At 43.8% G+C, this 25,464-nt stretch overlaps 2 protein-coding genes across 2 annotated transcripts in view; both read right to left on the bottom strand.

Moving 5' to 3' along the window:
- LOC308307092 (matrix metalloproteinase-16-like) overlaps positions 1 to 15,406 on the bottom strand; it is a gene marked incomplete at its 3' end in the record, with an annotated part of 97,509 nt that extends 82,103 nt beyond the window's left edge. Inside the window, exon 1 of the mRNA XM_080752221.1 lies at positions 15,331 to 15,406. Within this exon, the coding sequence (XP_080608347.1) occupies positions 15,331 to 15,378 (48 nt within the window). The 5' untranslated portion in view covers positions 15,379 to 15,406. The remainder of the gene's footprint in view (positions 1 to 15,330) is intronic.
- A 450-nt stretch (positions 15,407 to 15,856) lies between these two features.
- LOC308306748 (vitelline membrane outer layer protein 1 homolog) overlaps positions 15,857 to 25,464 on the bottom strand; it is a gene marked incomplete at both ends in the record, with an annotated part of 25,590 nt that continues 15,982 nt past the window's right edge. The window contains one exon of the mRNA XM_080751793.1: positions 15,857 to 16,018. Coding sequence (XP_080607919.1) covers positions 15,857 to 16,018 — 162 coding nt within the window. The remainder of the gene's footprint in view (positions 16,019 to 25,464) is intronic.

Below are 25,464 nucleotides of genomic sequence, written 5' to 3'. Positions count from 1 at the left end.
GTCTGTGTGGTCAGTTAGCCTACCAGTTGTTAATTTTCAGCATTGTTTTCTACTTCTTTCTCGCGGGGTGAGTACTATCACACAACAGCTGAAATTCATTTGCGAGCGCAGCTGGTTGTGGGGATCAATCAGGACCCAGAGCCATTCAAGGAGAGTCGGTGCAGAGTTGCATCATCTCCGTTCACATGGGGGCAGAGTTGGCAGAACTCTATAATACAAGGCTCTGGCCAGCCTAAGGGCATGCGTAGCCTGTTTTGAGAGAGGCGCGTTTGGGAAACAGCTTCGTCGTCGTACCGGAGTGTCCTACGACGGGCTTGTACGACTGCGCTTTGGGAAACCCGGCCATTGCTCAGGGTCCTGGAACAGGAGCTATAGCTCCTACATCTGGCTTTGGAAAACACAGCCAAAAATGTAAACACTTAAGTAAATTTCTGGCCTACAATCTGGCACGAACAGCTCAAAGTTTGTTGTCTGTCCGAAAACCCGGGGTTCAAAAATGTCCGCCATAAAGTTTGTTTTACAATGGCAATGGCTCATGCTTGGTATGGCAGACTCTCCGCTCATTGAACACAAGCCAAGGATGGCTCAACAACAGAGGGTGCTTAAAACATCACATCACATCAGCCGCAAATGAGCTGCCAGCCATGCGGGACCTTTAACAAACAGACGGCAGCAGAGTGAAGATTGTGTCATGGTGACTTTCTCAATCACCATCAACAAAGGTCATCGGCGAGATAATGAATAAGTCGGCGTCCACCTGACTCATGGGCCGGCTTTACACGGCCTTCTCCAGGGCAAAGACAACCTGCTGTGTTTGCTTTCCCATTTCCCCTCGCCAATTAGGAGGGAATAACTGACAACGTTGTTTATGAAGCTTCCTTAATTGTCTGTAAGTAAGTGATTAACTCAGACATATTTGTAATAACATTGTTTTGATTACCAAACAATATTGCTGACATGTTTTATTGTGTTATTTTGTTTATGCTACAGTATGTCAATCAATCAATCAATCAATCAATCAATCAATCAATCAATCTTATATTAAAAAAGTATCCTTTGCCCCCTACCAAATCTCTTTGCTATCTCAGAACTTGCAACATTGTGAGCTTGTAGATCTGTTGTGTTTGCCAAATTTGTTCACATAACTTGCCCAGAAGAGAGGGATCCTGCTAGTCTAGTGTTGAAGAAGTTAAAATGTCTGCCAAACGTCTTTTCCAAGTCTGATGCTGTCAGACTTTAGTCTTTAAAAGTAAGTCCATTTTATTTATAAAGCACCTTTCGAAAACAATGGTGCAAAGGTGCTGTACAATGGACAGTAATAAAAAGCAATTTAAAGTTATTTTGACAACGTCTTGCATCGTATGGGAGGCATAAGATGATTCTTTTCCGTAGCAGAACGGAAAAGAAGTGGAATCGTCCTTTACTGTATCCAGTCGTCCTGAAAAATAATTACAAATCCATTGTCTCTCTTTTAATTACTTTTGTCTTACGTGGGGGAAAAATACAATATAGCTTTACTGTATATAGCCTAGGCTACCAATCTGAGCCCATGCCTCTTTGTCTGTCACACAAAATGATTAAAAATTCATGCATACGGTAAGTATAGTTTGAAACAGAATGAAAAAAGAGAGCCCTGAAGAGATAAGTGCAATTAATTCACAGCTGTGCCACTGTTGTTGAATGGGACTCATTTGTGGGGAAAATTGCTTCTTTGATGATGACAATAGAATAAACAATGGGAAAGCCACTAATGACGGGCAGTGTGGGAATGCGCAGTGGCGAAACGTAATGCTTGCTAATTAGTGTTTTATCGGCCAACACATTCAGGAAAATATTACAAAAAGAAAAAAACACTGCAGTTACCACACAGTAAAATCCTCAGTTTTAACACAATCGGCGCCAGGTATTAATTCATTAATTCGTCCGCCCACGTTAGGGTTATTCCGGGTTTTTACCTTATTTTGTCGACCTTATTGTGCAGAATGCACCATGTGACCAAGATGTACAGCATGTGCTCAGGCAGTGTGGGGCTCATGCAGGAGCATTGATCTATAAATGAAATGTAGATTAATATTGATGACATATTAGCATTCCTCGCTGACCTTTAATAATTGACTCATTCATTATTGTGCAACTAACAATCTATAATCTCCATCCCTGTCGGCTGACATTTTTCTGTTCATTCGGACTCAGATACAGTTGGCTTGTTAGTTAACCATATATATATATATATATATATATATATATATATATACACACACACACACAGTATAATATATATTTTTTTCTTTTTTTCCCCCTTTTTTTAGGCATGTAGCCTACTCTAGTTCTTTACCTCAAGTACAACTTTGACTGAGTTCACTTTCATTTGAACAGGAGCATATAACAGGGTCCATGTGGTTCCATTTCCTCAAAGCGACATTAACCCTCAGGATTTCACAGCACACCAGCAGCAACACAGTGAGCGAGTGGAGAGCCAGCAGGGTAATCCTCAGAGCAAATAGAAGGCCGGCTTTACTGGCGACCGCACTGTGGCCACCAATTACAGGACAGGCTTCAAGATGAACTCCAGCCACACAAACCACACCTGTTATTTTGTGGAGATATTCTCCCATCTCTCTCCTCTCTGCTATACCCACTGAAGCCTGAGGTCTCTGTGTGTGTGTGTGTGTGTGTGTGTGTGTGTGTGTGTGTGTGTGTGTGTGTGTGTGTGTGTGTGTGTGTGTGTGTGTGTGTGTGTGTGTGTGCGTGCGTGCGTGCGTGCGTGCGTGTGTAGAAAGGGAGGAGACCTACACAAATGCGCGAGTATGCGTGCTCACACACGCATGCACAGGGAGTACATTAAGTGGTTGTTCCCTACAGTAGAGCCGCCACAAAGAAGGAGCCAAACCAAAAGACCAAAGATCTCCAAAGCATCTCCAAACCAACGACCATTTATAGCACAAACACCAGGCCCTCCCTCCTTCTGTGTCTCCAACTAGCCTACAACATCACTTCACATGCAGCATGCTAACAGGGTTTCTCAGATGATCACAGAGTTAGCAGAGAGAGAGAGAGAGGGTTAGGAGAGAGAGAGAGAGAGAGAGAGAGAGAGAGAGAGAGAGAGAGAGAGAGAGAGAGAGAGAGAGAGAGAGAGAGAGGTGGTGAAAAGTAAGATCGAAATGAACAGTAGGCTATAATACTTTTTACATCATTCAAGACAGAACACTCGTTGTCTTTTTTTTTTGGGGGGGGGGGGGCGAGTTTAGAAACTCTAGGCTTGCTAAGGGAAGGAGCGCTCGTTTTCAGTTATTGTCCACGACATTGCAAGCGGCGCGAAGGCCAGCGGACCTTGGTCCTGCTCTTCGCGCCCGAGCGCCGCAGGCGCGAGTGCCCGCGAAGGCGGAGCGCCGCGCGAGTTACGAAGCCGTGGTGAATGCAATCGTTCTATTTATGCGGGGGGGGGGGGGGGGGGGTTGTGCCTTTATTGATAGGACAGTAGACTGACAGGAAATGGGGATAGAGATGGGGAGTGAAACGCAGCAAAGGCCATCGGGATCGGGCTTCAAACCCGCAACGCGCTGTCAGGCATCAGAGCCTATACTGTATGGTATGCGCCTGGACCGCAAGGCCAGCGGGCACCCTCGTTTTGTCTGCATGCCTGTGCAATTAGGCTCGTTGAGTGGACATCTACAAATCTACAAATATGCGTAATTGACAAAATTGTATTTTTTTATCCAAACGCTAGTGTGGCAACGGCCATACCCTGTAAGCCCAAATGACGCCCCTGCCATTCTGCCGAGCACCCCGGGGAACGCACTTTGAGGACCACTTGAGCAAACGTTTCATCAGTGTGGGGCTCAGGAGCTTTGATCTATAAATGAAATGTGGATTAATATTGATGACATATTGGTATTCCTCGCTGACCTTTAATAATTGACTCATTAATTATTGTGCAACTGTCAATCTATAATCTCCATCCCTGTCGGCCTGAAGTTGACCTTTTCGTTCATTCATCTCATTAGGACTCAGATACAGTTGGCTCCTTAATTAACCTTCATTGCTCGGTTACAGAATGATTAAATCTTAGCATCTGTAAGTAACACATAACCATCTTAAATACGCCGTAGAGATAAATATATTGTCGCTGTCGAGCAGAAACCTTGTATCTCCATGTTTCAACTTTTTCTACGGTAATGCAGAATAAATAATGAACATCAGTTGATATCAAAAGCGTTGAAAACCACTGCACTAAACCAGTGGTTCTCAACCTTTTGTTGATCAGGGACGATCGCTTGAACATCTCAAAAGCGATTGGCTTGCCGTGTAAAGTGTTCAAATGGGTGGGTTGCATGCGCGCATTTTCAGAGCATGTTTATTTTAATCATCTATCGATTATCGTTCTGGCTGACTGGCTCGGATCAATATACCTTAAGTTCGTAACTAATTTGTCAAGGATTTGAAGAAAACATACCATGAGGTCCCCCCCATTTTGTTTTTAACATCCATGTGAAAAATGTGTGTTTTGCCAATTATTTGGGGGCCCTGCACTATCCTCAAGACTCACCAGTCGGCCCTGGCCCACACATTGATAATCGCTGGACTATACCCTAGGTCTCTAGTGGATTATTGAGACAGTTACATGCCCGGGCGGGGGGGTTCAGAGCCGGAGTGGGACTTTTTCATAGGAGCACTCTTTTATCTGTGACACTGCACACACCACAAACACCACAACAAATGCACATAAAGGGGAAATGGGACACCCTTCCGTGTCACACTTATGTGACAAAATACCCACACTGTAAAAGCACGAACACATAAACCCACACAGCACAATGACCCCCATACACACATTCATACACACATAATAACCAAATAATAAGCACAATGAAACATAACGGACACAGAATGTGTGCCCCGAAGCGTGCTTTGAGAACCCAGACATTAGCTGCCTGGTGGAGGACGACACACAGTGTTTGCTAACAATAAAATAGCCAACAGCAAATCATTATGTAGCCACCAGGAACAGACATCTTTCTGTTGTAACTGCCTTAAATAAAATGTATAGCATACTGTCGCTAACAGGCAAAAAGCTTGTATCTCCATATTTCATTGTTATAACCAGTAAGACTCCCTAATCGGGAGATAAGCGACCGTAATGTCGCATATAACTTAAGAAGGCAATCGTAGCCAATCAGGAGGGAATATGGGAAATGGGACAGATCCATGTTGATGACATGACTTTAGAGATACTATGTACCGCTTTGCTGTGTTTTGCAAAAGTTGGCCTGATGGTGGCCATGGGAGAAATCAGGGCTGGAGGTTGTGATTTGCCGCATCCAAGGAATGTGTGTGGAAAGTTTGGCATCGATAGGGCCAACGGTGGCAGTGATAAGAGTAGGGGCAAAAGTGTGACGTGACGGACAGACAGACAGACAGACAGCCGGGGGAGCTTTTCATAGTAACTTGCGACCTAACGGTCGCAACTAGAAAAAGTGCTCTTCCGCCAGGTCAGGTAGGTTATTGTGGCCTCCTGGTGGCACTATAATAGGCCAATGTGAAGAGGGTGCCATTTCTTCTTCTGCCTTTACACGGCAATTGGGGGGGGGGGGAGAGGATCTTCTTTGGCACCCAGGGCGTGCGTGTCTCGTCCATGCCTTTCAGCCTGGTGGAGACAATTATGAAGATACAGCATGGATGCGGGCGCGGTGGTAGCGCTGTCGCTTCACAGCTAGGGGTTCGATTCCCGCCTGGGGACGCTGTGGGCGCTAAGGGCATGTTCTCTCCTCCGCGTCATCAGCGCCCACACCTTAGGTGGGGTTGGCAAAAGGGCCTTTCTGTGTGGAGTTTGCATGTTCTCCCTGTGTTCCCTAGGGTAGGTACCCTCACAAAAAACATGCAATAATCCTGGTCTCTATACTGTCTCCCCCTGGCCAGCCGGAGCACCTGATGTGATGGAGAGGAAAGGATCTGGTTCCTTCCACGCGCTACGTCCAACCGGAGAAGCTCCCCCCCTGTCAGGTGATAAGCGGCCTGCTCACTCCTCATGCACTGAAGGAAGCATGAGCTCAGTTCAGGGCTATCCCTAGGTTGGCAGAGGGATAGAAGCGCCCAGGATTACAGCTTAGGCATTTGGCACTGGGTGAAAAATGGGTTACAAAATCGTGGGATAGAAAAAGAAATACAGCATGGATCCCAGGTACTTTATTCAGGTAAGCTGGGTTCCATTCAACCACTGGCAGTGTTGAAAAAAAGCAGATTTACAAGCTCACAAACTCGTCACGATGTTTCTGGCTATTTCTGTGTTTGGGCACACAATTGCAGGAAATTGTTGAAAATATATAATCTGCAGTGACATTCCCCGAAATAGGGACGAGTAGGAAAGTGGTTAATGGGGTTTGACTCACACAGCACAAACAGCAGAGTCCTGAATGGGTAGGAGGATATTGGTGTGCATGAGCACGTAGCCAATGAGCCCTAAGTACCAACCAATGTACTTCCACTTCTGCTATTCTGGAACTCGGACAGAAATGGTGCACAGAGCAGACTCCGGGCAGGATAGAATGAATTGGTGCAGTCACTGTGCACGTGTCCAAGCCTGTGGAACTACAGTAATCAGCGTTCGATTTGTGGGGGGGGGGGGGGAAATAATTTTCTTAACCACTTAAACCCTATTAGGCTATACTTCTTTGTAGGACAAAATGATCCATATAGCCTTCACAACGCATCAAAATGCAACACGATGTGATGCGATGCAACAAGATGCAATCTATCACATTGTGGTGTGTTGTGAGTAGGGATGGAGCTCGTTAATTTGTATTGATAATACGCACCTTTAACAATCCTGCTCATTGATCCGGGCTTTTATCAAGCCCACTATTGAGCGTTTTCTAATATTTTCTGGAAAAACGTGAGACGACACATTCTGAACAGAACTGGAATTCAGTCTGAAAACCAGTAAGACTCCCTAATCGGGAGATAAGCGACCGTCAGGTCGGCAACCTCATGGTGGCGCTAGAAGAGGGGCATGTGAGAAAGCATGGGCGGAGGTTGTGGTTTGCCATCAGCCAAATAGTGTGTGTGCAAAGTTTGGCATGGATAGGGGCAACGGTGCCGGAGATAAGAGTAGGGCCAAAAGTGTGACGTGACCTGACGTGACGTGACGTGACGTGACGTACAGACAGACAGCCGGTGGACCTGACGGTCGCAATAAGAGAAACAGCAATAGCCTATCTACCAGTAAGACTCCCTAATCGGGAGATAAGCGACCGTTGGTCGCTTATCTCCACAAATAGGCCAAAAGTTTGTTTTACCAATTATCAAGACATACGGGCAGTTGACAGTTTGCCATGGTTACTCATTGAAGTTGAATCTCCATATATGGAGATAACCTACGCATCACACTAAGTCTGACCTCACCAGCCCATATTTGGGCATGAGCAACTTATGTATCCATATATGGAGATATGATGACATCACACAGTCCTCAGCCGATGATGTGGCGTGATGTCATACAATACACAAACGAGCCCTACAGTATAAAGGGGCAATTCTTGCCAGGAAAGAAGCATTTCTTCGACTCAGACCTTATCGCCAGGGTTGGCTTATAGCAGCTGTCGGTAGATAATGCCGGTCTTATATAAGGGTCATTTGTGTACGGTGTGATTTGCCATGGTTACTCATTGAAGTTGAATCTCCATATATGGAGACATAAGTTGCTCATGCCCAAATATGGGCTGGTGAGGTCAGACTTAGTGTGATGCGTAGGTGCAGAGCATATGATGACATCACACAGTCCTCAGCCGATGATGTGGCGTGATGTCATACAATACACAAACGAGCCCTACAGTATAATGGGGCAATTCTTGCCAGGAAAGAAGCATTTCTTCAACTCAGACCTTATCGCCAGGGTTGGCTTATAGCAGCTGTCGGTAGATAATGCCGGTCTTATATAAGGGTCATTTGTGTACGGTGTGATTTGCCATGGTTACTCATTGAAGTTGAATCTCCATATATGGAGATAACCTACGCATCACACTAAGTCTGACCTCACCAGCCCATATTTGGGCATGAGCAACTTATGTCTCCATATATGGAGATATGATGACATCACACAGTCCTCAGCCGATGATGTGGCGTGATGTCATACAATACACAAACGAGCCCAGATATGAGCAGGGCAAAGGTGTGACGTGTGACGTGTGGCGTGTGACGTGACGGACGTGACGGACGTGACGGACGTGACGGACGGCCGGTGGAGGTTTTGATACTAAACTGCGACCTTTACTAAACTGCGACCTTACGGTCGCAACAAGCCTGTATATCTAGGCCTGGGGCGGTATGGACATTTTGTTACCACGATTACCGTCTTCCCATTTACCGCCGGTACTGCGGTAATTACCGCACCCCCATATCTATTAATTAAGCTTTGGCGATAAGCCAAAAATATTGCAATCATCTTCCCAAAAGTCGCCTCTCCACAGTGGAGAGGAGACACAGCCTGACTGCCCGAGTTATACTTCTCTGTACAGCACAGCGGGTCTGGCTTTCAAAGGAGCAGATCTACAAGCTCACAACACATCGCATCCGCGACGCGTTCTGAGCTTTTAGTTCTGCACTGTCGGGTTACCATAGTAACGTAGGCTAGCTACTTGGGCTTTTCAGACACGAACAGCTGTGTGAACAAACCAGAAGAGGAAGGGTAGTCAGATCGTGTACAGTGATTCTGTAAACTCACGTCACGTCTCAACTCTCAAATCGCAGTGATTGAGTGCTGCTATATACAGGTTTTAGTTACAAGACTTGACAGAAAAGGTTATAAAATCGCCGACGCGCCGTACGGGGCACAACGTGCGACGCGGTGGAGAAAGTAAAATAGTTTCATTTTCGGTTTTACTCCACGCGGCCCGCGCTCCGCCAGTAATCCGTATGAATAAAAAAAGATATGCCACAACACAAGGTATGTATTAACATCCTTGTGTCGAGTGGATTACAGAGAAAGTGTATGCTGCTCCGTCATAGAGTTGTGCTCCGTACCCTGCTCTGTGCACTGTGTGTGCAGGGCGTGATTCCTAAACCCACCAGGATTGAGTTAAGACCCGCCTCACTCCTGGAAGTCCTCGCGTTTCCACGAGGCGGGTCTTAACTCAAGCCTGGTGGGTTTAGGAATCACGCGTGTGCAGGTCTGTGTCTGAGTGACGTATGTGGCTTCCAACGTGTGGTACACGGCCCAGAGCAGAGCGGCATGGAGCGCATGCGGTCCTCGCTTCTCCCCCGTTTTAAAACTCGCTTGTTTTCCAATAAAAAATAGACCTTTTTTTTTGTCTTTTTACCGCGGTAAGCACAATGACACCGCGGTAGACCTCGGTATACCGCGGTACGGCGGTACGGCGGTTACCGCCTCCAACCCTATGTATATCAGCTATTTTCACTATATTTCAAATATGGCTTTGAGGGTACGGTCACACCGAAGTTTAATTGTACCTACCGGTATGAGATAGGGCTTTTTGCAGAAATTCGCAAATGGCAGCAAACCGCTCCATTCCCATTGAAATGCATTGACAGAATCCACCCATATAGGTAGAATAAAAGTGTGGTGTGACCGTACCTTAAGTGGCTAATTCGTAAGATACCTTTTTTCCTTCCTAGAAAGAAATGTAGTGGAGTCCAAAATCCAACATTTGTCTTTGAAATGTAGTGGAAGCCAAAGTCACAAAGTATCCAAAATGCTGGACATAACGTAGGCTAATAACCACTATGACAGATCTGTTTCAACTTTATTTCACATACTGTTTTTCCTGTTACGGAAACAAACAAAACGTTATGTATATACAGCTACTACTCTTTTCTCGAGATAAAAACCCAATTTCCCCTTGGGGATGAATAAATTGCTGCCATCTTATCTAATCACATATCTCATCATGGCTCTGTCTTTCTGTTTTCCCTCTAAGGTATCCTCTGTCTTATTCACATTATGGATTTTTCCGCTGCAACACAGAGCATGGATAGATGCTATTGATTCCTATCGTACAGTGTGCGATATCTCTTACATGTCTTTGGGCTGGTGGACTGGTGTTGCCAGATCTTGTGAGAGAAACAAGCACAAAAGAAGCAACTAGGTTCTCATGCACAGCACACACAGGGTCCCCAGCAAAATGACTTAAAGGGATAGTTCACCCCCAAAAAAACGATCTATTGATTACTCACCCCATGGAGACTTGAATTCAAGGATATTCTTTTGTTTTTGTCACATTCCTATAAGCAAATCATTTGATTACCAGCAGTGGTTCCCTATGGAGACACAAAAGAGCCTGCTTTGTTCTCTATGGAGACACAAAGAGTCTCCACAAATTATTGGCTTAGGAATGTGACGAAAACAATGAATTCAAGTCTGCATGAGTAATCGATAGAAAATAAGTAATCTTTTGAGTGAACAATCCCTTTAATATGGCATCAAAATCAGTTGAACCCATACAGTACCTCGGCTATTTGAAAATAGCAGATCTACAGACTCACAACTTGTAGATTTTGGAACATTATGTTATGTTATGAAATATTTTAAATATGGTACACAAATGGTGTATTGTTAGGTCACTGGCACAAAATATTTTCAGGTGGGGGTCCGCGGACAAATACATATTAATTTGGGGGTCCTTGACATGACTATGCTTGGCAAACATATCTGGGATAGAGGGAAAACAAATAGCAGACCAAGTACAGAGCCAAGAGGGTTTAAAGGTCTGCAAATACACATGAACATGAATCCAACATATTAACAGAATGTATGATGTGTAAACAAAACAAACAAAAAATAACATGAAATGACACAACACTAAAGACAGCGCTGTGTCTGGCGTCAAACAAGTCTATGAAGATATACGAAATCGATTGAAAAGGTTTAATCTGCAACACAATGTGTACAGATTATGTATTGGGGGTCCCTGCTTCATTCATCTCTCTCAGGTAAGGGGGTCCTTGGCCTGAAAAACGTTGGAGACCCCTGCCCTAGTCATTTGTCCCATGTCTGTATGTACGTATGTCCTGCCTCATTGGCCAAGCTTCGCAGGACGCTTAATGAAATGTACTCATAAATAGCACCGCTCCCTTCACACTGGGTGTGATATCTTTTTAGCTGTGTCCAGTGTCCACCATGTTCAAACTCAAACGTGTTAACTAGTTGGACAGCTTATCCCAAATGAGGCGCTTGTTTGTCTATTCACGCCAGATGTTTACTTTAACGTGTGGACATGTTGTTAGCTTGTATGTAAGTAAGCCTTGCCGAGCCATGAGGCCCATAGGGCAGCCTATCTCCTGATTCTGTAGCGTGAGTTTGTACACCCCCTGGACATGACGCTAGTATGTCGCAGGGACTTACCCCAATCCAACAATTGATGCTGAGTGCCAAGCAGGGAGGCATTGGTTCCCATTTTTCAAAGTCTTTGGTATGACCCGACCGGGGTTCGAACTCCGACCTCCCAGTCTCAGGGCAGACACTTTAAGCACAAGGCCACTGAGCTGGTACCATTAGCTTGTAGATCTGCTATTTTTAGCACACGACACCCACCGCCAAACGATGGACCATAAATTAAGGATTTATTAATGCATGCAGCTTCCCATGTTTTTGGACTTGTTATACTGTATGCTGTGCTTTCCTTAGTCTGAAAACACTTTAATAAATTAACACAACGGACACAGACATAGCAGCCACATTTAATGTGGCTACAAAATGTTATCTGTGTCCGTTGTGTGTGTATCTCTTGTTTTCAGATCATCTTTACTACATTTGCTGGTGTCTGTCGCTCTACTCCCTCTCCCCCTCTCTCTCTCTCTCTCTCTCTCTCTCTCTCTCTCTCTCTCTCTCTCTCTCTCTCTCTCTCTCTCTGTGACTGTCATGTGAGCGTAGACATTTTAAGTGGATAACCTGAAGCATCTGGTCTCAATCTACAACCTTTCTACGGGGTTTTGCTGTGGAAGCCAGCTATGTCACTCTCTCACCAAACACTGTGTCTAGGGCACTCTCTCACCAAACACTGTGTCTACTACGCGGATGGAAGACTTTAACTGTGGGGTAAGGGCACATGCGGACCTCATATCTTTGAATGGACACAGTGTATAATTATGTCCATCCACCATGAGCCAGTTTTCTCAAACGTATTAATGTCAAGGACCGCCAAATATGTATTTGGCCATGGACGGCCCATCTGAAAACATTTTGTGCCAGGGACCCCCATACAAGATTTTATTTCTTTTTTATGATGTTTTTAGCATAGTACAAAGGACCCCAATGTAAACAAGCCATAGTGCTTTCTTGGGTTTAAATACTATCAGTAGACCTTGCATCTGAATGTACTGTCCTGTGCTTTTCCTATGCGAACTGCTAATAAAGTATTCAATCAATCAATCTATCAATCAATTGTTAACATGCAGAGCTACGACAATGCGTTGTGAGTTAGTAGAGTGTCTTTTTTCATTTGATGTCAATGCTATGTTAACACATTTTGTTGGGGACCCCCTGGAAACCCCCTGAAGGACCCCTGGGGGTCCCCGGACCCCACTTTAAGGACCACTGCACAAAGCATCCACAATGCCAATCAATAGTAGAAGCACATTATGAAAGGCAGTACTTGCCAGTATAGGAATAAGCTATGTTCAAAATGAAAAATCACAATATTTTGGACAAAACACCTCCAATAGCGAAAACGCATTCTCACCGCAAGACGTCAAGCGGTAGTGAGAGTGTGTTTATAGTGACGATGTTGTGAGGCTGACTACTACAGGGGCTTTAACAAAAATATTTACACAGTGAGTGAGCTTTTTGGTCATCTTCAGTAATGCCTCTATAATAACAAAGTGGGTCTAAGCCATCAGGTAAGTTCAGAAAATTACATAATTTGACTGTAATAAAAAGCCATGAAAAGACAACACTGACATTATGCCATATCCCTCTCAGTGAAATGATTACAAAGGACCCCGATGTAAACAAGCTATAGTGCTTTCTTGGGTTTAAAATCTTTAAATCCTATAAGTAGACCTTGTATCTGAACTGTACTGTCCTGCTTTTCCTATGCGAACTGCTAATAAAGTGTTCAATCACTCAATAAATGCCATATCCCCCCATATAACAATCCAAAATCCCAGACGATACCTGGACAATATCAAAATAATGTTGATATATTGCCCAACAGCTTTAAAAACAAAACAAAAAAACCCCAACAACAATAGAATGTGTTTGCACACATTCAGAATGATCACGATGAGATATAATCAGTCATAAAATCCTAAAAGAAAAGCATCAATTTGACATCAGAGGTGTCCCTTCAGTTTTAAAGTGCAGCTATAGGCTACAGCAGGGGTCTTCAACGCCAAGGCCAAGGGCCCCTTAGTTGAGCGAGAGATGAAGCAGGGACCCCCACAACATGTTCATAGATTCCATATAGTTTCATTGTTTGACAGCACGATCATCAGTGTATTAAGGATTCATGTAAATTTGTGTTTTCAGATATTTAACCACTTGAACTTGACCTTTCACTATGTACTTAGTCTGCTCTTTTTCCCCAATACACCAAAGCTCTTTGCCAAAAATAGAAGATCTAAAACAACGCCTCGTGCTGCGAGGCGTTGTTCCCGGGTCCCGGACCCCCTATTGAAGACCCCTAGGCTACAGTAAGTCACAGCGCTCCTTGTGTCACACTTGTCTGTGAGAGGAGAATAATCCATGTCATGATAGACTACTGTTTACTGTCCTATTATGATGACATAACTGTTGGTTACGTTTAATTGCATATGATTTGTCCTGAAAATGGGAGAGAGAGCAAAGCCCTGTTTCTCTTCATTTAGAAGAAGAAAGGTTATATTTTCAGCCCACAACGTTGTCACTGCCACGTTCAACCCCCAAAAAAACAAAAAAACACTGAAGTTCTGCCCATAACAGATCATTAAAATGATCACAATCACATCATGCTTCTGCTTGTGCTTGCTTGCATGGCCAAAGAGTAGCCCATGGACTTTATTGACCGCATTCCTTTATGTGCCAAAGTCTTGCCACTTATGTTTCTCCCCCCCCCCTCACAAATAATAAGCCTTATTCCTCATAATGAACTAAATTCCAAACAGTGTGGTAAGTTGGGTTATTAGCCTACATCTAGAGACAACAGTGGCAGTGATGCAGGGGAAAAAAAAATCACACCCGTGTGAACTGAGCGGTGGTTCCCCCCCCCCCCCCCCCCCTTACCCCCTGTGTGTGTGTGTGTGTGTGTGTGTGTGTGTGTGTGTGTGTGTGTGTGTGGTGCGTGTGTGTGTGTGTGTGTGTGTGTGTGTGTGTGTGTGTGTGTGTGTGTGTGTGTGTGCCTGGTCTGGCCTGGCCTGAACAACAGCGCCCCTCCCTTAACATGTGTGGTCAGAAAAGGTTACTGCAGGCTACAGACAGACAGACAGACAGACAGACAGACAGACACGGAGACAGACATACCCACACACACGGCCACGTATAGGAGCGTTGTGACCACCGCTCAATAAAAATAAACAGCATCCTCATTACATTATAAGAAAATGAAAAATGTGTATCCCCAGACGGAAACAGCCCACCAGTGGTGTAAAGTACATTTACTTGAGTACAATTTTGAGGTATTTGTACTTTACTTGAGTATTTCCAATTTCCAATACATTTACTTCTACTCCACTACATCTCGGATCCATCCAAATATTATACTTTTTACTCCACTACAATTATTTGAAAACTTTCGTTAGTTACTTTTTAGATTTAGATTATTATTACAAAACATACAGTAACAACTTCAGCCATATACATTTCGGCCATTAGAAAATAGCAGATCTACAAGCTCACAATGCCTGGGGAGGCATTGTGAGCTTGTAGATCTGCTATTTTCAAAAGATTGTTGAACTTGTGAAATGGCATTCTGCACAATGACTAGCCATACTTTTACTTTTGGTAGGCTACTTTAGATACATTTTGATACCAATACCTTTGTACTTTTACTCAAGTCGTCTACATTTTGAATTCTGGGCTTTTACTTGTAACAGAGTATTTCTATATTGCGGTATTGATATTTTTACTTAAAACAATACTTTCCCCACCACTGTAGGCCCCATTGCCTCCTATCCCTGAGAGTTACACATTCAAATTCAAAACCCAAGCGTTCATTCAACCATTTGTAACCATCCGGGAAGGATGGTTACAAATGGTCACAAATGGTTACACATCTATAACTCCGGGAGGATACAAAGATTTGGTTTCATCTATAGTTATAGATGTGCTCAGATCCAGACCAGACCAGACCAGACCAGGGCCTATAATGTGTACAGTGTTTCTGAATATGAGAATATTTTCGTTACCTCCACAGTGAACGGCTGCTCCTCTCCGTGCACGGCGGCGCATAACATCCACAGGATCTGCAAGCAGCAGCACAGCACAGTCCCCACGCACACCGTGTTGTTAATAACACATCTCCTGGTGCGTAATAACAACACCATAATGATTGATTGTCTATATCTGGGTTGTTGTTTTTATGTTTTAGTTTGTTTTAACAGTAAAACAAACACAAAGGCAGTAGATCCTAGGACGGGAGGAAAGGAGGAGGAGGAGGAGGAGGAGGAGGAGGAGGAGGTAGCCAGCCAGCCTCTACATGGATGATGGATATTTTCTTGCTTCTTCTTAGGACAAAATAAAGAAAAGGAAAGGGAAATTTACGCGAAAACACGGTCCGATCGCGACCCCCCGCCGCCGGTGAACGTTGTGAATAACGTTTTATTCCCGGGAGATCAGGAGAAGAACACGAATAAGAATAAGAACGAAAACGACTCCTCCAGCAGCACCAGCAGTCCTCACAGCAGCGGCTCTCCCCTGCTCCCCGTCCCCGGCTCAGAACTCCTGGTCCTCGGCAGGAGGGCTGGCTGGACATGGGTCTGTGCTCCGGACCGGGGCGGTGGACACATTGAGCTGGATGTGTGGCGCGCTGATGTTGACCATAGCTGCTGTTATGGGGTTACTAACTGCTGCTGCCTGCTGCTGCTGCTGCTGCTGCTACTGGCCCGTTTTCAACCATGTTGCTGGGCCTGTGCGCCTGCGTTGCGCCTCCCTCCCTCCTCCCCCCATCATCATCATCATCAGCAGCAGCACGCAGAGCACAGTCAGACGCATTTGATATCAGAGGCTGAGCATCTCTAGTCTGAACTAAACTATTATTATTGCAGGGCAGGCAGCCTCTCTCTGTTTAGATGATGAGCCTAAAAAACAGCACCTCTGATGGATTTGACATGCAACTTCATGTTATTGTCTCCGCCAGGCCGAAAGGCACGGTTGTCTCCACAGACATAGAAAGGTAGACGCCTCCTTCGGCTAGGGGGCGTATGCATTGAGCAACTAAGGGAATCTTCGTCGCTTCCGTGTTCATTGCTTTACGTATGCAGCCTATAAGAACAGCTGAGCAGCGCAACATCGGAACTGGCTCTGTTGAATTGAATTGTGGTCCTTGGGTAAGTCACGGAAAAGACACGCTGTGATTGGCCAGTAGTCACTTTGACTGACAGCGTTCCCTTAGTTTTTTCAGGAAGTCCTGACTAGAACTTTTGCACATCGCTCCAATTAACTGCAGAGGCGAACGAGGCATCTAGCTCTTTATATCTGTGGTTGTCTCCGCCAGGCCGAAAGGCACGGCCGAGACTTTTGCCCCCCCATGATCCGTCTGTCCGTGGGTGTCCATCCATCTGTCTGTTATACCAGCTAATCTCCGGCGCCGTTGGCTCGGTCGCTGCCAAACAGTGCACACACACACACTCCCTGGATGCCAATTCATTTTTTCCACATGGGCCTGTTCTAGCGCCACCATGAGGCAGATTTTTGCAAAACACAGTTCTTTGACAGTTCTCCAACGGATTTTGTCTGTAGGAGACAGTATGTCTATTAGTCATGTGATATACATGGATCTGTCCGATTTTCCATATTCCATCATGATTGTCTAAGATTGGCTCCATCCATGATCCATCCATCCTTCCATCCATCCATCCCTCCCTCCCTCCCTCCCTCCATCCACCCATCCAGTAGTATTTCCTGTAGCTCACAAGGTGACATCACTGTACTTTACTGTACATGAGCAGAGCTGTCATCATCATCCAGACGGGAATATCCATGTCAGTGGTGGCCCTTGAGGAAGAGAGCTTCCAGGGGGTTCCTGGAATAAGTGCCATGTATGAGCACAGTGATATCTCTTGAGTTGACAGACATACGGTGGTGGAAAAAATACTAAAACGTTTTACTTAAATAAAAATGCCAATACTGCAATATAGGAATAAAAGTACGGAAATCAAAATGTACTTGAGTAATAGTACATTGATCAAACTATCAAAAAGGCATCAAACTATACTTAAAGTACCAAAAGTAAAAGTTCAAAATGTTTGAAAATGGCAGATCTACAAGCTCACAACGTGTCGCATTGCGACACGTTGTGAGCATGTAGATCGGCTATTTTCAAGCTAAGGCATAACATAGGGCTAAAGTGGTTTATGAATGTTTTATAATATTATAATTTACATCGGCACAGTAGCCTAACTGCAAAGTAAAGTTTTCAAATAAATGTAGTGGAGTAAAAGTACAATGTTTAGATCTGAGATGTAATGGAGTAGAAGTAAAATATTGAAAATTGGAAATACTCAAGTAAAGTATACAAATACCTCAAAATTGTACTTAAGTACAATTTAAATGTACTTAGTTACTTTACACCACTGTCCAGGGCGTTCCCGGAAAAAGTGCTATGTATGTGCACAGTGATGTCTTGATATGACAGACATATCATATCAACTCAATAATCACATGCGCATTCTCTTCATCGTTTAGTCATATACCTTGTGTTTGCCTTCTACTACCAGTGGTGGAAAAAGTACTCACGTTGTTTTACTTAAAGGGGCACTCCACCACTTTTCAACCTATGTTCATATAATTGGTCCTCACTCAAAAATAGCTTTTCTTTTTCTTTTTTTTCTTTTTTCAGAGGAGGGCTGTGGGCAGGTCAGAAACCCATCGTCTTGTGACATCATCGATTGCCAATCCAGCTTATAGAAACTGCAGGCTTTCTATTCCTGAAAAGTTGCAATTTTAAAGTGGAAGCCATTGTTCTCGCGATAAAAAAAATCTAAATATTATTTTCAAAAATATTGATTAATTTTTTTGGGGGGGAAAATGATGATGTCACAAGACGATGGATTTTGAACTTCCCACAGCTCTCCTAGGAGACTTGGACTGAGTAGAAAAAAATTGTGATATTTTATCATGAACATTAGTGAGGACCTATTATATGAAGACAGGTTGAAAAGTGGTGAACTACTCCTTTAAGTAAAAGTAATAATACTGCAATGTAGAAATGCAAAGTAAGGGTGCCCTCACACCAAAATACCTATGAGAGTGGAATCCGCGTTCCACCAATGCATTTATGAGAATGGAGCGTTTTTTGCAGAAATCCTCTGCTGGCATGAAACCGCTTCACGGCTTCACTCTCATTGAAATGCATTGGCGGAACGCGGATTCCACTCTCATAGGTATTTTGGTGTGAGGGCACCCTAAAGGTCCAGAATTCAACATTTACTTGAGTAAAAGTACAGAAGTATTGGTATCAAAGTGTACTTAAAGTACTAAAAGTGGAAAGTAGGCTACTCATCACGAAGAATGTCCCATTTCAAGTTTTCAAATATATATAATGTCAATAAAAATCTTATATCTGCTACTTGACATGGTCGAAATGTATAGCGCTAAATGTGGTTAATGTATGTTTTGTAATAATAATCAAAATCTACAAAGTAACTAGTAACCAAAGTTTTCAAATAATTGTAGTGGAGCAAAAAGTAGGCTACAATGCCTCTGAGATGTAGTGGAGTAGAAGTAATAGTACTGAAAATCGTAAATGCTCCAGTCAAGTACAAATATCTAAAAATGTTACTTAAGTAGGCTACAGTAGGCCTACTTGAGTAAATGTAGTTAGTTACTTTACTGCTTAAACCCTAACCCTTTATCATAAATAGGAAACAGACGGTCTAATCTCACAATGTGTCGTTTTACGAATCTTGCAATGCGCTGTGAGCTCTAGCATGGCTTTTAGACTCCAGTCTTTTCTCTTCATAAAAACGTCAAAGTCAGCGAACAAAACAACATTGGCTTTTTCGATGCATAAGTAGAATAAATCCACTGCAAAACAACGTATCTGCATTGCAGTGGTCCTCATGGGGTAATGGATTCTACTGATTGAAAATAATTAACTTCCATCTGGGACCAAACTGCATTGTTGTCCCACTTGGAGAATAAGTCAACAACAGCTCAGTTTAACCCTGAAGCCCCTGGTTAGAATTTAGAACTTCACAAGCACCCACCATGGTGGCTCAGTATATTAGTGAAGATGTTCTATGTTCCATTGTGACATACAGGGTTGGAATTGCGGAGGGGTACTTTGCCTCAGATTATTGTTATTATTTATATTAAAATGTAATCCCACAATTTTGTAACCCATTTTTCACCCAGTGCCAGTGGCCTAAACTGTAATCATGGGCGCTACTCTCCTGAATGGAGGTCCGCCCACCCTGGGGAGAGCCTTGAACGCATGAGGAGTGGGCAGGCCGGTTCTTATCACCTGACAGGGGGGAGTTTCCCCAGTAGGACATAGCGCGTGGAAGGAACACGTTACCAGTTCCTTGCCCCTCCATCAGGTTCCCTGGATGAACAGGTGGAGGCATTATAGAGACCAGGATTACTGCATGTTTTTTGTGAGGGTAGCCACAATAACCCTACCCTAAAATAACTTTTAATCGACTAAATCAACCAGTCTACTAAAATCTTATGATATTTAGTTGACTTAAACAAGACTAACAAAAGACTTCAAAAAACAGAATAAAACTACCAGACTTTGCAGTCAAAATTCAACACTGTTACTGTCCACTGGCAGGCTATTGCAACTGTTGAATATCCTCCTGAAAGTTTTGATTTGTTTTGGTGACATTTCAGATTGCCGGGGAATTTCTATCTTTAGTCTGTGTCCGGTGCTCATATCCAGCAGTCTTTTCCTGAACTTGTTTTTCTTGGACTTCCACAATTCTAGCATCAATCAGCATGCTGTCTGAGTCCGCATACTCACAGTCCTCTAAGCAGTTCTGGACAAAGCACGTCTTAACATTGTGTTAATTCCCTGTGTCCTAAGGGTCTGAACTGAACCGCCTTCCCTAAACCCTGTAAAATAAAGCAGCTTTATTGAAATTTAAACCCCAGATCTATTCTGTATATGAAGAACCTGTCATTCATCACAAACGTGGGGAATATGTGCTTTAATCTTGTGCCATCTAACAGCAGTTTTCCCTCGATTTCTGTTGTAACCCATTTTTCACCCAGTGCCAATTGCCTAAGCTGTAATCCTGGGCGCTACTCTCCCTGCCAACCTGGGGAGAGCCCCGAACTGAGCTCATGCTTCCTGGTCAGGCTGACTTAGGGCAGTGGTTCTCAACCTGCGCCAAATTGTCAAATATTAGAGGCAGAAATTGTGAAAATAGCCAATCTACATGCTCACAACGCCTCACAACGCGAGGCATTGTGAGCATGTAGATCTGCTATTTTCACAATAGAACCGTGTTATACAAAATGTAATGCCTCAACTCTTATAGTGCTCGTCAGGGTGGGGGGGTCCCCAGTTCAAATATGCTTCTTTTGGGGGTCACGGCCTGAAAAGGTTGAGAACCAGTGCCCTAGGGGACACGGGGAGAACATACAAACTCCACACAGAACGAGCCTTTTCGCCACAGGGTATGGGCACTATTGACGTGGAGAGAGAACACGCCCCCCAGTGCTCACGGCGTGTCCGGTGGGACTGTTTACCTGCAGAAACACATTGCCCTCTCTCTTCACTTTGGTGTTTTCACTGTTTGTTTTGGATGCCCCCAAAAGCCAAAAACCATATCTGTCTACCAAAACAAACAGTGAAAAGTGAAGTGAACAATAGGCTCTATGCACAGCAGCCATTTTGGATCATTTGAAACCCCCCAAGGAAGCACAAGGATTCCTGGACCACACTTTAAGACACCCTGGTGTAGTAGAGTGTTTCCAGTGAGCCAACGTGCACAATATCAGCACCCTGACTCTGTTTGAGCAGAATGGAACAGAACCTTCATTAGTATTATTGGTAACACCTCCGAAGGAAGTGAGAAGACCATCCAACTTCTCTCCAAAATGGCTGCTGTGCATATAGCCTATTGCTATAGAATCTCCAAGCCTCTTCAAGGAGTAGTTAAAATGACCTTTTTCTCTATTGATTACTCAAGGCATGGAGACTTGAGTTCAATAATATTTTTTGTTTTTTTGTCGCATTAGACAATAATTTGATTACAACAAATGTACCCCATCGTTTCCGGATGGGGACCCAAATGCATTTGGGTCAGCAAATGGTTGACGTTGTCATCTGCCCATTTGTCAATTTGGTCAAAAGTAATTGGTGGAACAGAACTCATATTTTGGGACCAAAGCTCAGTTGTTTATAATGGTTTAAGACAGGCTCAGATGTGTTTCCACCCCATGTGGCGACACAATCCAAGATGGCCCCGGTGTGAATATGGCCAATAGGGAACATGTCTTTAACAGCAGTACCTCGAAAACACTCTGTTTACTCTGTCTAGTCTGGTTTATAGACTGGGGCAGACGGCCATGCCATAGAATGCTCACAATTCAATCGTGTGTGTGTGTGTGTGTGTGTGTGTGTGTGTGTGTGTGTGTGTGTGTGTGTGTGTGTGTGTGTGTGTGTGTGTGTGTGTGTGTGCACGTGCGCATGCACGTGCGCATGTGCATGTGCATGTGCATGTGTGCATGTGTATATCTCATTGAGAGATACGGTAGCAGGGAGGAAGGGGGTCTGGAAATGAATTCTAAATCGTGTGAAAGCTTTTTTATGAGTTAATAAAATCAGCTGTGTTTTCGATGATTTGCAGACTTATAGTGAATGATCGTGTTTACAGTTGTGATATCATTGCAGATGCAGTCTGAGAACTGTTAAAATGTGAATATATATTTTTATTTGTATTATTTCTGTTATTATTTCTTTTTTTTTAAACACAGATTCCTGGGGGAGCTGACATTCACAAATGTAAATTGCAGATGTCATTGACATCTGCAATTTACATTTTCCATATTTGTGAACAATGTCCACGGAGAGGATGATGTAGATGATGATGTAGATGATGATGATGATGATGATGATGATGATGATGATGATGATGTATTGAGAGTGGTCCACGTGGATGACTTGATGCGCCGCCGTATCGGTAACACACGCCGGTTCATTTCCCCCTGGGTCTTAGGGTGAGATAAGCTCATTATTTCTTTACCTGACACACACACACACACACACACACACACACACACACACACACACACACACACACACACACACACACACACACACACACACACACACACTTGCACTTTAGATGAATGCTTCACAGCTGTAAAGTGCAAACATGAGAGTGTGCCTAGTGAATTATAGATCAGTTGGCCTACACAGCACTCACTGTGCTTCCCTATCTCACAGCTGCTGTCTGCCACAACTCTTGAAGGGGAATTATGCCAATAATATACACCATAATGTAACGGTAGCAAGTCATGCAGGTTATTAGTGTGGTTGCACTATAGTAGGATATAGGCTACTTGCCCAACTTTATAGAGTAATCAGTAATCACAAAGGTTTGCCGGACTACTTGTCACACAGTTTTGGCGGCACACAAGTCCTATGTCAAATTGAACGGCTTCATCAGGAATCATGTGCTTGAATTTTGCTGAGATACGTACGTTGTTGCTGAGATAATTTATTAGTGAATACATTTTCCCCATTGACTTGAATGGGAAAATGGAAAACGGCAACCACACTGGCAATCTCCGAGAATTGCGTTTATTGTGACCATAGGTCGCTATTTGCGACCAATACGTCGCTATTTAGTCTGAAAACTTGCAGCTCATGTCCGTCTGTCTGTCACAGCTCATGCTCCATATATGGCCAGGACACTTGCATATTGACGTCTGACATCATAGATGTCTGACGTCATAGACCACGAGGCTGACTCAATATGTCCATACGTATATGTGCATCTGACATCATAGATGTCTGACTTCTTAGACCACATGAGACTGACACAATATGTCCATATACCGGTATGGGCATTCCCAGATGATGCCTTGTTAGGGAAACCACACTACTAAAATTCCTTTCATGCCCATACTGTATATCGAGATCAACATTAAGCCTCAATGTCTATATGACACATCTATGATGTCAGATGCCCATATATGGACATATTGTATCAGTCACATGTGGTATGTGGCATGTGGTGTGACGTGATCAGGGGTTTCGCACCACATTCTGGGCCCTGGGTACAAGGATTCACTATGGGCATGACGGGCACACAGGTACTGCGCATTACAAAGATGGTCTGTTTTTGCCCTGCCCTCATCTGCCTTGCTGTTGGCTAGCCGGCTGCCTTGGTGATTAGTGCGGAGTGGAGCAGGCCGTCAGACCAACTGAGTTCAGCTGGGTGAGGGGTTTTGGGGAAGTAGCCATTATGTACGGACCTCTCTTTGCAATCTCTCATTCTGTTTCCTCCCCTGAAGCAGGTTCTGCGTCCAGAATGGAGAAATCACCCGTCAAGGGCGTCTGCCAGAAATATCCGGCTATAGGCGTCAGGGACCTCCTGGGATCGAAGGCCGCCTGTGCCACAATTTTTTCTTAGAACCATAGACACATTTTTTTTGCAGACAAAGTATAGTTTTAGACTGTGCACCGTGGTCCGTCTCAAGTGAACTTTAGCCACATGAGACCCTGCCAAGCGAGCTAAAGTGAGCGAGTCGCCGGGCCGAGCGTTGCGAAGTTCACTTGAGCCGACTCAGCGCCGGTCAAGTTGCATCCTGTCTGATTGCACCTTTTTATACAACACTCTCACAGCACATTCTTTCCACATATCCATACACTGGAGACATGACTGACTACTGACTTATTCACAACTCATACCAGTTCATATTTTGATTATTGCCTTATTTCATACAAATTTCAGTTGGCTCATACAATTTCTAAGTTAAATACAAATAAGTAAAATAACTCCCTTATTTTGTGTCGGCCTCAAGCAAGCCTTCCTCAGCATGTAACGTGATACACGCTGAGGAAGGCTTGACGCCGAAACACGTGTTGGCTTTCTCTGTCCGCACGCTTAATTAATTAAAAGTACCAGAAGGACTTTATAGTGCTGGCTATTTCTTTCTTTACTGTGAATCTTCGTTAGCTGTGCACCCGGTAAACTACGTATTATACAAACTGAGAGTGCTCGTTTTTGTTTTCTATCCTAGTACATGACAGTATATAGACATTGTGCCGTGATTGTATTCCCCCCTACAACAATCATCAGGCGTATATTTTTTTCTATTTTATTTTTTCAGAAAAAGTGCACAGAAAGTGTTCAAATTATGTTTTTATGTGACCCAGCTGAAGTTAGCCACACCCACAATGTTGTGTGGTAAAAAGGGGAGGGGATGATATTATGATTGATGTAATTATATCAGTGTATTTCAGTTGGGCCTTTCAACTCAGAGGCTTACAGCTTTAAGGAAAAAAACAAAAATACACAGGGAAGGCATATTATAACCACCTGGGGGTCTATTAGAGTAATGTTAACTCCATAGACACATACAAAACAGAAAAAGTACAAAACTATGGCACCACCTCTTTAATAATTGTAAAGTATACGGCTTAACATGTTATGGTGATGCATTTTCTTTCCTCCAGCATGTTTCCACATCATGACTGTCTCAATCCAATTCTATAAATCCTTGTTGTACAAATGAAATGCTACAGTACCTGCCTGCGCTGAAGTAAACAGATCTGGTATGGCAGGACTGCTTTACCGGTACCTCCACAAACAAATTAAGTATATTTCAGAAGCTGCCGCGGGCCCACACTGAGCCAGAAAGACAGAGACAGACGAGATATATAAGCTTGCCAATGGAAGCCATTTACTGATTCCCTCTTTACAGTGTCAGACTGCTGGCCAAAGAACTGCCGGAGACAATGTCAACCTCATACGATGACTGCGGCAGTCAGTTGTCCGTAAAAGTCTGATCAACCCAGTCACTTCAGAAGAAGACTGGGATGATAGTCATCCGCATAGTCATCCTAGTAATCCTATAGACATCCCATAGTCATCCTATCATCCCATAGTCATCCTAGTAATCCTATAGACATCCCATAGTCATCCTATCATCCCATAGTCATCCCATAGCCATCCCATATTCATCCCATAGTCATGGCCTAGACACATCCCACATAGACACATAGGCAATTTTCTGGTTTCATTGTTCCAGATCCCATACATTTTTCTCATAGATATTTACAATAACATTTAAATATCAATTATTTTAAGGCAAGAATCAAGCCATCCAGGAGCCTGGTGAATCATGACCATAAAATAACT

This window comes from Nannobrachium achirus (assembly GCF_963921795.1).
Source record: "Nannobrachium achirus genome assembly, chromosome: 21".
NCBI classification, from domain to species: domain Eukaryota; kingdom Metazoa; phylum Chordata; class Actinopteri; order Myctophiformes; family Myctophidae; genus Nannobrachium; species Nannobrachium achirus.
This window is presented reverse-complemented; position numbering and strand designations above follow the sequence as displayed.